The sequence below is a fragment of the Phytophthora sojae genome, assembly GCF_000149755.1.
Source record: "Phytophthora sojae unplaced genomic scaffold PHYSOscaffold_2, whole genome shotgun sequence".
NCBI classification, from domain to species: domain Eukaryota; phylum Oomycota; class Peronosporomycetes; order Peronosporales; family Peronosporaceae; genus Phytophthora; species Phytophthora sojae.
Window position 1 is genome coordinate 9,323,181 of NW_009258116.1, and position 13,179 is coordinate 9,336,359.

At 56.4% G+C, this 13,179-nt stretch overlaps 3 protein-coding genes across 3 annotated transcripts; 1 reads left to right on the top strand and 2 right to left on the bottom strand.

The window, feature by feature from the left end:
- Positions 1–4,118: 4,118 nt before the first annotated feature.
- PHYSODRAFT_487171 (hypothetical protein) lies at positions 4,119–4,529 on the top strand (the record flags this gene model as incomplete). The annotated part of the gene is made up of 1 exon (XM_009522706.1): positions 4,119–4,529. A coding segment is annotated over one exon (411 nt), but the record flags the coding sequence as incomplete, so codon positions are not given.
- Positions 4,530–5,759: 1,230 nt separating this feature from the next.
- Positions 5,760–6,509, bottom strand: PHYSODRAFT_247758 (hypothetical protein; the record flags this gene model as incomplete). The annotated part of the gene is made up of 1 exon (XM_009522707.1): positions 5,760–6,509. One exon carries the CDS (start codon positions 6,507–6,509, stop codon positions 5,760–5,762), a length of 750 nt encoding a protein of 249 aa, XP_009521002.1.
- Positions 6,510–8,972: 2,463 nt separating this feature from the next.
- Positions 8,973–10,673, bottom strand: PHYSODRAFT_247809 (hypothetical protein; the record flags this gene model as incomplete). The annotated part of the gene is made up of 4 exons (XM_009522708.1): positions 8,973–9,025; positions 9,118–9,947; positions 10,028–10,547; positions 10,619–10,673. The coding sequence occupies 4 exons, from the start codon at positions 10,671–10,673 to the stop codon at positions 8,973–8,975; spliced, it is 1,458 nt and encodes a 485-aa protein (XP_009521003.1).
- Positions 10,674–13,179: the final 2,506 nt, after the last annotated feature.

Below are 13,179 nucleotides of genomic sequence, written 5' to 3' on the forward strand. Positions count from 1 at the left end.
ATGCCCATAGGGACAGACGAACGCAGAGATCAACTTGGCTCTCTCGGTCATCTTGATAGCCCAGAAACCACTCGCCATGTCCAAGCTCATAAACCACATCGCTGACTCAAAGCCAATCAAAAGATCATCAATAAGCGGTAGCGGGTAATGCGAGAGCTTGATGAAGCCATTCACCACGCAGTAGTCGATGCACATCCGGATGTCAACGCCATTCTTCTTGAGGTCGATCACGATCGGAGATGCCCAGGGGGACGTAGAAGTCTCGATCAGCCCGTTCTCCAGAAGCTTCTTCAGAAGTTCATACACCTTAGTCCACAGGTGTGGTGCAATGGACCTTGGACGCTGGGCAACAGGTTTAGCGTCGCCTACATCCAGGTCACAAACGACTCCACGGGTAGGTGGCGCGCTTCATTGCCGTCTCTCAAGAAAATCTTCCGAGGATATTCCAGAATTCGCCTCACTTGGTCTTCCATCTCGGGCGTCGTTTTCCCAGGGACTCCAACATCTGCCTCCTCGATCTTGCACTCAGGGGTCAAGTCACGCATCTCAGGAAGCATAACCAACTGGTCACGCAACTGAGAGAGCAACTCACTTCCTTCACGTATGTAGACCGCAGGCTCGTAGTCGAGGTCCTCTGTCGAAAGCCGCATGCGGCGCTCATATTCCTGCTTAAGCTTCTCCAACGGAGTTCCCGGCATCCCTGAGATCGGGATATCCCAGTAATCTTCAACAGCACCCTGAGAATCGTCGTCATCTTCATCGAATCCTAGAGAATCACCTTCGTCGCACCACTGACCCTGAGTATCACTGCCAACTTCAACCTGTAACCTCAGGGTTTTAGCGGCCGTATCACCTTCAGGACTCATGCCCTCTGGGGTTCCGACAGTCTGCGAGGCAACATCGGTCACCGCCTCCTTCAGAACGTCACCCAAGTCACTCGTATCAACAGCAACGTCTCGGAGTTCAGGAGGGTCTTCAGTCTGAGTTGCAGCGTCTTCAGCGAAACGCACGCGACGAGGCTTCGGTTTCCTGAGAATCGAGGCAAGAAGTGCCATGTCGGGACCCTTTGCAGGTCGCGGCAGAATCTTCATAGGCCACTGATACTCTGGGGTCTCGACACAGGATGGCTCAAGCGCAGCCAGGCGTTCCGCCCGAAGCCTGCCCTCACGCGACTGAACACTCTCCAGAATAAGCGTCTTCCACTCCCGATACGCAAAAGAACCAGGGCGCACAAAGCGTCCGGCACGTGGGAAGAAACCGTACTCCACAATTCGGGCGACTGCCGTTCTGTTGTGAATCCAGACGTCCTTGTCCGAGATGTTGACCACCTTCATGGCGACCGGCCAGGATCTCGCAGCGTAAATCAGGTGCGTTACCCAGCGGTCACCTCGTCCTGCCCACACAACCTCACGCTGTGGGTTCGTCGGTCCATACGAGATCTTCACCACCTTGGATTCCCCAGGGGCCAGGTACCAACTACCTGTGGTTTCCACGGGCATGTCGACACCCTGGCGGTCCTCTGGAGTCCATCCACACATCATGATCGCCTCCTCATCCGGAAGTGTCACGAGACCTTCGCGAACACTGATCCTCACTCCAGCTGCAAACATGAAACTCATACCCAGAAGAACTTCGATCCCTTCGCCGATGTTAGCAATCCAGACATCCAGGAGATATATCACCCTCGGACCGAGAGTAATCTTCACCTGAGCACTGGCACCGATGTACGTCGGAACGCCTCCCATGCCAGACACCTTGGTTTGCTTGTGCGACTTGAGTGTGAGTCCGAGCTTACGCGCTAAGTCGAAGCTCACAATATTCACAGTCCCACCGGTATCCAGGAGAACTCTCGTCCGGCAGTCGTTCACAGCACCATGCACCATCGCCACATCACGTTTCTTTGGGTCAGGATCATTGTTTTCCCACCATCTGTAGCGCTCTCCAGGGTTCAGCTTGTACTCCACAATTTCTTCAGAGTTCACCGACCCAGAGTTTGTTTGGTCAGGATGCTGATTTTCAGGGGAAGTCATGAAATCCTGAGTCAAAGTAGTCATGCATTGTTGGTTATCTTGGGTTCTTGTTCTCAGCTCCGGGCCTACATACACTAGAACACATAACTCTGGGGCCTTCTTCAGCCCGGCGCGTACTGGGTCCCCACCCAGCGGGCTTATTGGTTTGACGGCCTCCCAGAGTTTGCTTCGCCACCCAGGAGTTTATCCAGGATTTGGCTCGGCATGTCCTTCAGTGCACCTTGGCGGGCGAGTTTCTTCACTGCTTCCAGTGTCTTCCAGTCTTCACACGGTTTCCCGAGATGCAGTTTGCCACAGTTCTCGCATGGTTGCGCGCGACACAAGTGAGTCGGATGACCCACTTCCAGGCAGCGATCACACTTCACGTCTTTCCAGCAGTTTTCCTCTGGGTGCCCCCACTTGCCGCACTTCTCGCAGAACTTGTCCCAATTCGGGTTTTCGCGGCGAGGGGAACGGAATCCAGAGTTCGCGTTCGGTCCTGGTTGGGCGTTCGGTGGACGCCATCCCATGTTATCCATCACGGGATAGACCTCGTTCGTCAGCGTCTGAGTCCACTCGGCACCCTTCATACTCGCCAAACTCCCAGCGCTAGGCGTAGAAGCTTCTTCTCCAGAGATCTCACGAGTTGACCCTGAATTCGCGCTCGCACTTCGGGCTGACACTCTAGGTTCGTCCGTGATTTCCTGGAAACGCGCGTGAATTTCAGGGTCTTCGTCTGGCTCAGAGTCAGAGACATCGCCCCTAGTCACATACGCACGTCCTTTGGCTTGAAACGTCCCTGAGGAATGTTGTCGGAACGAAAGTCACGAACTCTGGGTGGGGGAGCATCATGGTCGCTGCGGCTCCAGACATCTTCGTCCTGTTCCAGAGCGTACTCTAGATCAGCGATACTCCTGAATCTCTGGCCCTGCAGCGACGTCTTGAGGCGTGTGTCCCTGAGTTTCGTGATGAACCTCCGGATATGTTTCTCCAGGCGCTTCGAAGACTTGCGAAAGTCAATGTCAGCCTTCCCAGCGGCGGAATTCAGACGATAAAAGAATCCAGGGCGCTCTCTGAGTTCTTCATTTCCATCGTGAAGTAACGTTCAGAGTACGACGAGCGCGCTTTGCAGTACTTCTTTCTGAATGCAGACGCCAACTCCTTCCAGTCACGCTGAGTGTGTTTGGGCAACTGGTTGAACCAGTCACGCGCAGCTCCCGAGAGTTTCAACTTGAGTTCCTGAATCCGCATCTTCGTAGACCAACCTCCCTGAGCCGCCATGTTCGCAAAACGCTCCCACCAATGCACGCGTTCCCTGAGTGACGCCTTAGTATCGAACTCACCCAGAGTATTCGAGTTGATGTACGGTCTGAACGTCAGGAGCGTAGTGCCAGCTTGAGCCGTAGAGGCCGTCGTCAGGTTAACCCCAGGGTTCCCGTCCGAACTGTCATCCGAACTCTCAGAGGACGAGTCATCACCGCTGGAATCGGAGCTTGGGTCTGAGTCCGAGGGTGGATAGACATCCTGACGCTTCTTCTTCTTCTGCTGGTGTTTCTTGGATGCAGAGCGCTTGGAGTCTGCTTTAGAGTCCTGGGAGGCCTTAGAGGTCGCTGTTCTCCTGGGATCCGGCGTCTTCCCCAGAGACACAGGCTCGAGCTTGACATCCTGCGTCACCTTGGTCTCCGTAGCGCCATATCCCCGCTTGACGCGCGCGATTCTGCCGGAAGTGTTGGCGGGAGTCTGCGCGAGGGTCACTCTTAGCTGGGAGGCCGCGACTTCGGACGTGTTCTTCGGATCAGCTGTCTCCCGTCTCTGGCCTGTGACACTTGTGTTTCCGTTGATTACGCCACTGGATTCTTGGGGTCGGGTTGCAACTTCTGGGTTCTGAGCCACTGACGACCTCACATCTGTTGCCAAATCAGGGGCGACGGTTGCGCGACGCGCTTGAACTTGGGCCAATGTTGCACGAAGGTCGCGCACTTGGCCGGCGTGGAAGCGCTGGATATTCTCGGAAGACTCCCGCTCTCGCTCTTTCTCCGCCTCAAGTTCTTGGACCTTCTGCTCCATAGTTGACATTTGTTCCTTCCAACCGGCGTAGGTCTCGGAAACCCAGCGCGCGCGCTCCGAGTTGGCTTCGGTTTCGTGCTGTTGCCAGCGCTCGGCGTAGGCGGCATCCAGGCGCTCACGCTCACGACGTACAGCTTCCGTGATACTCTGGGTCATCCCCTGAGTTTCAGTGGAATTCTGGGTCTGGCGAGCCTCCACGTCCTGCGCACGCCGTTCCGCTTCTCCTCGGGCGATCTCAGCGTGGACCAAACAATCCGTAAGTTCCTGGATCTGGCGACGCGCGTCCAGGTCACGTTGTTCCCTGAGGCGCTCGCGCTCCAAGGCATCCAGGCGTTCTCTGGCGAGAAACTCGCGTTGCTCCTGTTCCATGCGGGCCTGCCACTCTCGCTGTTGTCGCAAGACGTTCAGCTCGATTTGGGCGGGCCCAGACCTCGCGGACACGGACGAAACTGACCCAAGATTCCTGGATCCACTCGAGCGCCTCGACGCAGATGATTTTTTGGATTTCGTCGAGCGTCGAGAGCGCACCTCGCTCTTAGAGCTCTGGTGTTGACTCCGCTCATCGGCGCTGACATCCCTTGGACCACCAAATCCAGCAATCGGGGCAGAAACCCTGAGTTTCAGCTCGGAAGTCGTGGCTGAAATCCTGGGGAGACCGGCCTTCCTGGGTGCGATCTCTGCGTCAGAGTGCACCGACCATGCCATCTCAACGTCATCTTGGTCGACTGACACAATACGCGACGGGATGACTGTCCGGGTGACCTGAAATCCAAGATCACCGGCAGCTGCAAAGCCACCGGCACTCTGAGCCACAAGCGCTAGAGCTCCAACTCGTTGTCCAAGCGACATCATCGACGAAGACGAAGAGCTACCATAAGACGTTTGGACGCCCGAGGCAGTACTCTCATCCGAAGCGCGCGATGTACCGATGACACTTGGCACCGCGCCTGGGGTAGCGACCTTGGCTTCCGCCTCCAGAGAATCACGTCAATTGGACATGGAATTCAGGGGAGTGGAATTCTGAAGCGAGGCACCAGTCGAAGACTTGTACGCTGGAAGAGAGGACAGCGACGGTGTAGACAGCGCGGATGGCGTTGACGGGACTTGTGGCCGAGGCGGTCCATGCTGAGTACGCTTGGATCGTGGCTCACCATCACTCGACCCTCGCGGGCTCCGTGAAATCCTGAGTCCAGTGACTCTGAATCTCAGGACAAACTGTCGGCCCAGTAGATCCGCATCGTAGTCCGTCATCAATAGATCACCGTCTCCATCTTCCTTGTGGTAGTCCAGTCTGGGTGCTTGCTCTTGGGCGCTTGGTGCGGCGTGATCTTCAGAGTTTACCTTGAAAGGCACACCAGCTATCACCAATCTCCACTCGACCAGTTCCACAGCGATGAAATTCTGGGTTTCCTCCATGACAGAGCGCACCAGACTTTCTGGAATCCTGGAAGCACGCGTCGAAGACCAGCCAGGGATCAAATTGACAAACTCAAATCCGGCTTCGAAGCACAGAGTTTGTAGAATGGCGACGCATTCGCGGGTGGTCATGATACTCTGGGGAATCGTAGTCGCCATGAGACCCCGAGCAGTTCCGACGCCCCACCGGGCGAGGGGAAACTCAGAGATCCAGGCTTCATCTTGATTCTCCAGAGACAAACGCCACTTGAGGTAGTCTCCCGATGCCTACGCGGCCGCGAAGTACGAGTTGGCATCCGGTTTCGGAGTCAGCCACTCATAAACGACACTTGGCGGCGTCACCTTCCCAGGATTCACCTCTTCCCAGCGTCGAACTTCACGTCGAACGTACAGCACCATGCTCCCGGCGTCCAACGCTGCTGCTCCCGATTCCGGAGCAGGCGCAGCAACTTCCCGGATGTCGCTTTCAGGCGTCTTCCTGGGTGCCGCTTGCGAACTTGGCGCTGAAACGCTGGGTTCAGGTGGTGCGAACCCAGAATTCACCTTGGAACTCTGAGTCTTCGCCTCCTCCTTCGCTCGCACGGGCTCCGACTTCACTTCCCTGACAGACTCGTCCGAAGATGAGACCAAGTCAATCACCTCCGGGGGCTCAACCGCATTGGCGCCTCCCTCAGACGCCTGAGCACCACCCTCGCGGGTATGCTCCTCTGGGACTTCAGGAATCCGCGACCCAGAATTCACCTCCGTCGAACCTTGGAACCCAGGGGAAACTTCTTCCTCCTGAGTTTGCGATCCAGCAGCAGGCTGACCTTGGACTGCAGACGCCTCGACGTCCCCACCTTGCACTGCCTCGCTCTCGCGAGCAGCCTTCTTCGCCTTCCGAGCGTCGCGGACGATTGTTTCCAGGTCCTTGTGCTCCTCAGGCTCCATACCTTGAACACAACGCGACTGACGTGACGCCTCACCGCGTCCTCCGTCACCGCGTCCACTCTTCTTCGCCCCTCGCCCTCCAGGCATCTTGGTAGCTTGAAGTTGACGGGCACTCAGCACTTCTTCAAGACTTGATTCCGGTGAAATCCTCGACAATCAAATCCGGGCACGCGCACCAGCTGAGGCGAGGCCGATGAAACCTTTGTCGCCCAGGGGGGTTCGTATAGCGCAGCCCAAGACGGTTCCCCAGGGGTAGACCCAGAGAATCGACTTGAGAGTCAACAGCAAGAAGATAGACCCAGAGATTCGCAGCCGCAAAGCTTTAAACCCTGAGAATCACACTCCTTGGTTGGCGTGGGTACCTTGTGTAATCCCTGTCGGCTCGTTTGTCTTCGACGGAACGGCACTCCAACGGTTGAAAATGTAGCCTCGAGGAAGTGCGGGGGCGCACGTCTACTTCAGAACGCACCTCCACACCAAAAGGCAAACACAGAGAATCAGATCCCCTGAAACCCAGAATATCACGAATTCAGGGTCCAGGATTTCAGTCAACTCTGGGACTTGGAACCCAGAAGACACCTTACCCAAATGCCCTCCTAGCTCGATAAAACCAACAAATACAGACTATACAAACACTACAACTACCCGTCACTTATTCTTTTGGATCCTTGGAAGGTGGGTCACTCACACACTAGGCTCACTCGAGTCTGAAATTCAGGGGCCTAGCTCCCCTGAGACTCACACAAACGCGCACCACCTCCAATAAAGGAGGAAAATACAATCACTATCAGTTACCTTCCCTTCACACAAGCAGTCAATACAAAATCCTGGAGGCGACTACTTAGCACCCCAGAATACCCTCTGGAATAATATGAAATGAGCTACCACGAGCACAGCAAGTGACCCAACTACGATATGGAATAGCTGGATCACCCCAGGAAGCTCAAGGCCGTCGCTGGTCACCACCTAACTGGACTTGAGTTTGATGGAGCCCACACAGACGGCTGTCCTTCGCCGTTGATGTGCCCTTAGCGTCCCGCGGTCGTAGTCTCGGGTCCTCCGGATTTCCGTCGGCAGGCTTGGCCGAAGTCACATGCGCAGTACAGGGTAAAAGGAACTCTGTTTGGTTTTTACCAGCTACTTCTCTCTCTCTCTCTCTCTCTCTCTCTCTCTCTCTCTCTCTCTCTCTCTCTCTCTCTCTCTCTCTCTCTCTCTCTCTCTCTCTCTCTCTCTCTCTCTTCTTCTTCTTCTTCTTCGGGCAAATATCTTCTGTTCACTATGCTTGGGGTCAAAATGTCTTGTCTTGAGTATGCCTTGGGATCAGCGGTCCAATCTTGCGATCGGCTTGCGAATCCATTGTCGCACGGTGTCGAAAGTGCCAATTGTGGGTCCTTAGACTTGGTTTAGTATGGTGCAGGACTCCCTCTCGACTCCTCGAAAGTATCCAGTCTGCGCATCCATAGCGGTTCTTCAAGGTCACGCATCACTTTGATCGCAGACTGACTGCGCACTGACTTGAATCCCTGCGAATCAGGTGACACTCAGGGTCATCTTCTGAAATCCTGGGAATTCTGAGGGATCTTGGGGAACTGTAGGGATTCTTGGGTGTTGGCTTGGGAAACACTTAAGTTCAGTATAGAGAGTCTGGATTTATGGTCCAAACCCAGATAATCATCTTTGGAACTCTGGGTCACCTGTACTCAGGGAGGTGAACTCTGGTTCATCGTGCGGCACTCTGGGTAACAAGTCTGCTACATTGAAGGCCTGCGTGCATCTCCACAAACCACACTTTTAGCGGGTTTAGCGGCCTCCTGCGCATGATCACGGTGGTAGTGGGTTGATTCTCAGGGTAATTTGATCCTCTGGGGCACTCTGAGCCACAGCAAGATGAGGTGTACTCTGGGATACATTCTCCAGAGACACTTTCCGCCAGACTTTAGGCACTCATCGTAAGGGAAAGTCCGCGGCTGGACTGAGTGTTCTCTGAAATTCTGGGCGTGCACTCCCAGGATTCACACTTCGAGCCAGTTGGGCCCATCTGCGGTCAGACGCTGGATTCATCCCCAGAAATCACTTCTCCCCCACAGTCACCATCCATGTCACACGGGTACAGCCGCGCCGTATCCAAGTCATCCACCAATCAGCATCCGATACAAACTCCAAGTCACAGAGGTGACGGCACATCGTCGGCAATTTTCTGGGGACCGCCTCGTGTCAGTCCACCAACCCACGTTCGTGCCTGCGTCGAGCGTTATTGTTTCGTCCGTGACGTTGGTCACCCGCAGGTATGTTTGTCGCTCGATCTTAGTCTTAAACATGGTTGTAACCCACGTTTTGCTGCGCGTGACCCACAGGCGCGGTGCATCTCGGCTGGAGCGCAGGCGGACGTCGAGTGTTTGCCCTGGGTCGAGTCGCTTAAGCGCGTCGAGTGAGACCGGCCGCACTCGTGCGTCGTAACGCGATTGCTCGGGAGTCGTAGAGGCCCGCGCCGTGCCCAACGGTCGCCTGGATGACGTCGCAACCGGCACTGCGACGGACATCACGGCGTGATTACCAAGTCCTTGCTGGCGCATCTCCTTTGACGCGTCTCGCGTCGACATTTTCTGCGTCGAGTGTTTTCGCGTCGAGTTTCTTGGCTCGACATGAACCGCAGAGACATGGGTATTCGACGCCTGAGTTATCGTAGAGCGCGTACTCGCCTCTTCCAGCGCCTTAGGAATTGCTTCCTTCAGATCCGGCAGAACCTTGATAAGCGCTGGCGTGACCTTACGGGGCGTAGCGCGCGGCGGCTCGCTCAGATGGTTGAAAACCTCGTCCAGTTCCGGTGAAGTCGTGATTGAGGTCGCGGCCGTGGTTTTCGGCATCCCGAAGTCCACGTCAAACGAGTCGGCGGGTTCGTCATCTACGTCGCGTCGGGGTTTGGACCTCGACGTGGAATGCACGCTCGACTCAGCCTGGGACGAAGTTATCATCTGCGTTGAGATTGGGCGCGTCCCAGGCGGAGTCACCTTGCGTTGGATGGATCCGACCAGGACCGTCAACGGTCCCAAGACGCCGCGGATCGTACGTGTCCACGACTCGACGTCCCAGTCATACACCCCCGTCCTCTCGGTGATGCCCAATCTGAGGCCTGATTCGGGCAACATCTCGAAGAGTGTCCCTGTGGCTCGCGTAACGTTCGTGAGCATGTCAAAGTCCGGCACCCGGAAAGGACCCGTGAACTTGATCGCGTTGGGCTTGATGAAACGCAGGATCGGATCGTGCTCCAGCAGCCGGATCAGCTCCACTCCAGCAAGCATATACCTCATCTCTGCCGCGGTGAACTGATTCCCCGTGTCATCGCCTCTCGCCTTGGCCGGCGGTCCATCCGCTGAATCCGGCGCGCAGAGCTTCTCCGGAGACTTGCGCTTGCGCGACTCGAAGCTGCTATTGAAGTCCACTCTCGATTGGTATCGAGGTGGCGGCGAGGGCGTGGTCGTCGAGGTCTGGGCTGAGCCCGTCGAGGAACTCGGCGCGTCTTGGCCGCTGAGAAACTCGTCGCGTCTTGTTTGACGGATCCGGCGAGAATCGTCAAGGGCTCCTGCACGATGCGAATCGCGCGCAACCAGGACTTGAGGTCCCAGTCGCACAGCTTCTCCATCTCGAAAGATCCCAGCACGAATCCCGAATCACGCAGCATCTGGAAGAGAATCGGCGCGGCGTGGGCGACGCTGGTGAGACTATCGAAGTCCGGCGCGACGAAGGGGCCCGTGAAGTTGCTTATCAGCATGGGCTTGAGGAAGACCAAGATCGGGTCTTGCTCCAGTAGCCGGAAGAGCTCAGTGCACGCCACGCATACCGCACCTCTTCGACGGTGTACTGGCGCCCCGCGTCCTTGCCTTCCGGCTTGGACAGCGACGCTTCCGCCGAGTCCGGCGCGCAGCTTCTTCTCCTTCCTCCTCTTGGGCGACTTGCGCTTGGCGGCGGCCTTGGCGGTGGGTTGTTGTTGGTCGTCGGCCTTTGCAGGCTTCCGACCAGTAGGACCGCGACTTACGTCGCGGCCCTTCGCGGCTTCCTCGTCGGGAGCCACATCGGGAACGGCAAACTGTTCTTCGTAGCTCTCCTGGTCGTCGCTGGCCCCGTGGCCTGTTGTGAAGGTTCCCTCAGAGCTCCACGACGCGACAGGTCTCTCACTGTGCTCTCCTGCAGTCGGCGACCTTCCAGCCGACCGCGCACCTGCCTCCGATGCCTCTTGGATCGATAGCCCGTCATTCGAAGTAGTACTCCCGGGTCGCGGCACCAATGTGGAGTAGCGCCCTCGCAGAAATCTCGCGAATGCGATCTCGCACAAACTCGGCGCGTCTGGATAGCGGTCGCGCCGAGCGAATTATTCCCGGTTGTTGGAGTAGCGTATCTTCGAAATACAGGCCCAAGTCTTCGCAGGCTTCGGAGTTGGGGGGGGGGGTCTTGTGTTGACGCTTGTTCCTTGTCGTAGGGCGTCGAGCCTTGGGCGTGCGGCGTTATCGGGCCGGTGTTTCCTCGGCGTTCCCGTCAGGCGTGCGGCGTTATCGGGCCGGCGTTTCCTGGGGCTTGTGTGACGTTATCGGGCCTACACGGGGGGGGGTTGTGCATGGCGGTTATCAGGCCAGTGCGGTCCTTCGCCAAGGCAGCGCGTTATCAGGCGCCCACCTAAACGGTATACGTTTAACGTGCCTTTGTTCCAGCACGGGTCTGTGGGGGGTGAGCACCCGAACCAGCAAACGACGGGGGGCCGCGATATCGAGGCGGCTCTACTTGCCGGCGCTTGGTGGTTCCCCTGAAACCTCGGAGAAGACGGGAGGTCTTTGTGGTTCAGAGAAATTTCGGGACTGAGTCCTTACCCTATCCTATGCCCTAGCTACTGGCTACTCCGTACTACTGCTTGCTAAGCCTATCGTTCTGTGCCTATCCCTACTTCTGTCGTTCTTGCACTGCCGTCCTTCAACCTGATTTGCGTGGCGTAATCAAGATCTTACCTCGACGCGTTTTGCTCGGCGCGTTTTGCTCGGCGGGTTTTGCTCGGCGGGGATTAGGGTCGACGCATTTTGCAGCGACTGGGCGTTGGCCGACTCGTCGGATGATCACGCGTCGAGTTGGACTCTGTCGCTGTGTCTCGCGGCCCATCACCCGCGTCGACTTTCCGTCGACCTCTGCCGCGCGTCGCCCCCAACAATCGCGTCGCGTTTCATCAACTGCGTCGAGTTCATCATCCGCATCCATCAGCATTCGTCTCGGCGCCTTCTTTCACCGACGCCGACGTGCCCGCTTCCTCGCTGGGCACTACACCACAGTAGTGCAACAGCGTCAGGCTCTTGGCGCACCGACCAGCATCTCCATTTTGGCCTACACGAGCGGCTCGGCCACCATGCCCAGCAGCATCAGGTTGTAGTATAACTGCGTCACTACATCGACACACTGATCCACCGCCCCGCCAGACCGCGCCACGCGATCTCCATCGTGGACAGCATGAGCTCCACGGCCCTCTCGGTCAACACGGCCAGCAGCAACTCGTCGTAGTACAGAAGCGTCAGCAGGTTGGGGCACATACGAGTCTCCATATCGGCTAGCACGAGCGGTAGGGCCTAGCAGTCATAGACCTGTAGGTAGGATCAGCAGCGACGTGAGTCGCGTTGAGGAAGACGGCAGATCGCAGTATGCCGGCAGGCTGTAGCAACGCTAGCTAACGGGGAATGGGAATTCACGGCCCGGTAGAGGGGCGATGCATGGGCGCCATGCATCGCGTTATAACAATTTTGCGAAATGTAGCACGAAGTGCAACTAATACTTGAAATAGTATCGTAGGTACTAATATCGGTAACGTGGAATTTGTATAGAGAAACATTGATAATGATCAGGCTTAGTGAACATATAAAACGCAAGCTAAAAGCCGTCACGTATCATTATTATCCTACATCGATTAGATACTACTACTATTACACTATGTTAGCCAAGCAGCTAAACGCCACCCGCATCGGCGCGCGCCACTCGGGCAGTCTAGCCGTCACCGTCAGCCGTAATAGAAGCATAGGTACGCCATTCACCGACTTAAGGAAACCGAGTAGAATGGGCCACGCCATCTCCGTATTGGGCTCCCTGGCCAACACGTGGAGCCGCAATGTGGCGCCATCATGTCGGTGTCGATGCATTTGCGCACCAAAGGGCACCACACGCCATCGCAGGCAAATCGAGTTGCGTCGCCAACACGGCCAGCAGGAAGTCGTCGTCGTACAACAGCGTCAGCACATTGGCGTCTCCACGAGCATATCCACCCTAGCCTACACGAGCGGCTTGGCCAACACGGTTAGCAGCAACTCGTCGTAGTGCAACAACGCCCACACATTTGGGCGCAGCCGACCATCTCTATCCCAGGCACCACGAGCTGCGTTGCCATCACGGCTAGCAGTAAAACAAAGAGTAGGTAGAAGCCGTGTCATGCGCTGTGAGACGCTAAGTACATATACTTACAGTACACGTACATAATAGAGAGGACGTATTATTACCGCGGGCGTCGAGTTTCTGCATAAGGATAATTTAGTACACCTAGCATAGCTGTGGCCATCTTCATGTCCACCCCTCCGACATATCCGGATTTGGTGTTGTAGGATCCTCCGACGATAGTGAACAAGGGGTTAAGTAACTTTTTGTTCGACACCGACCTCAACGCCCAAGCCACGGAGATAATCCAGTCGGACCCGTGCGAGAACCTCTGCGTGCGTGGCAAGGCCAAGGAGTTGGAGTC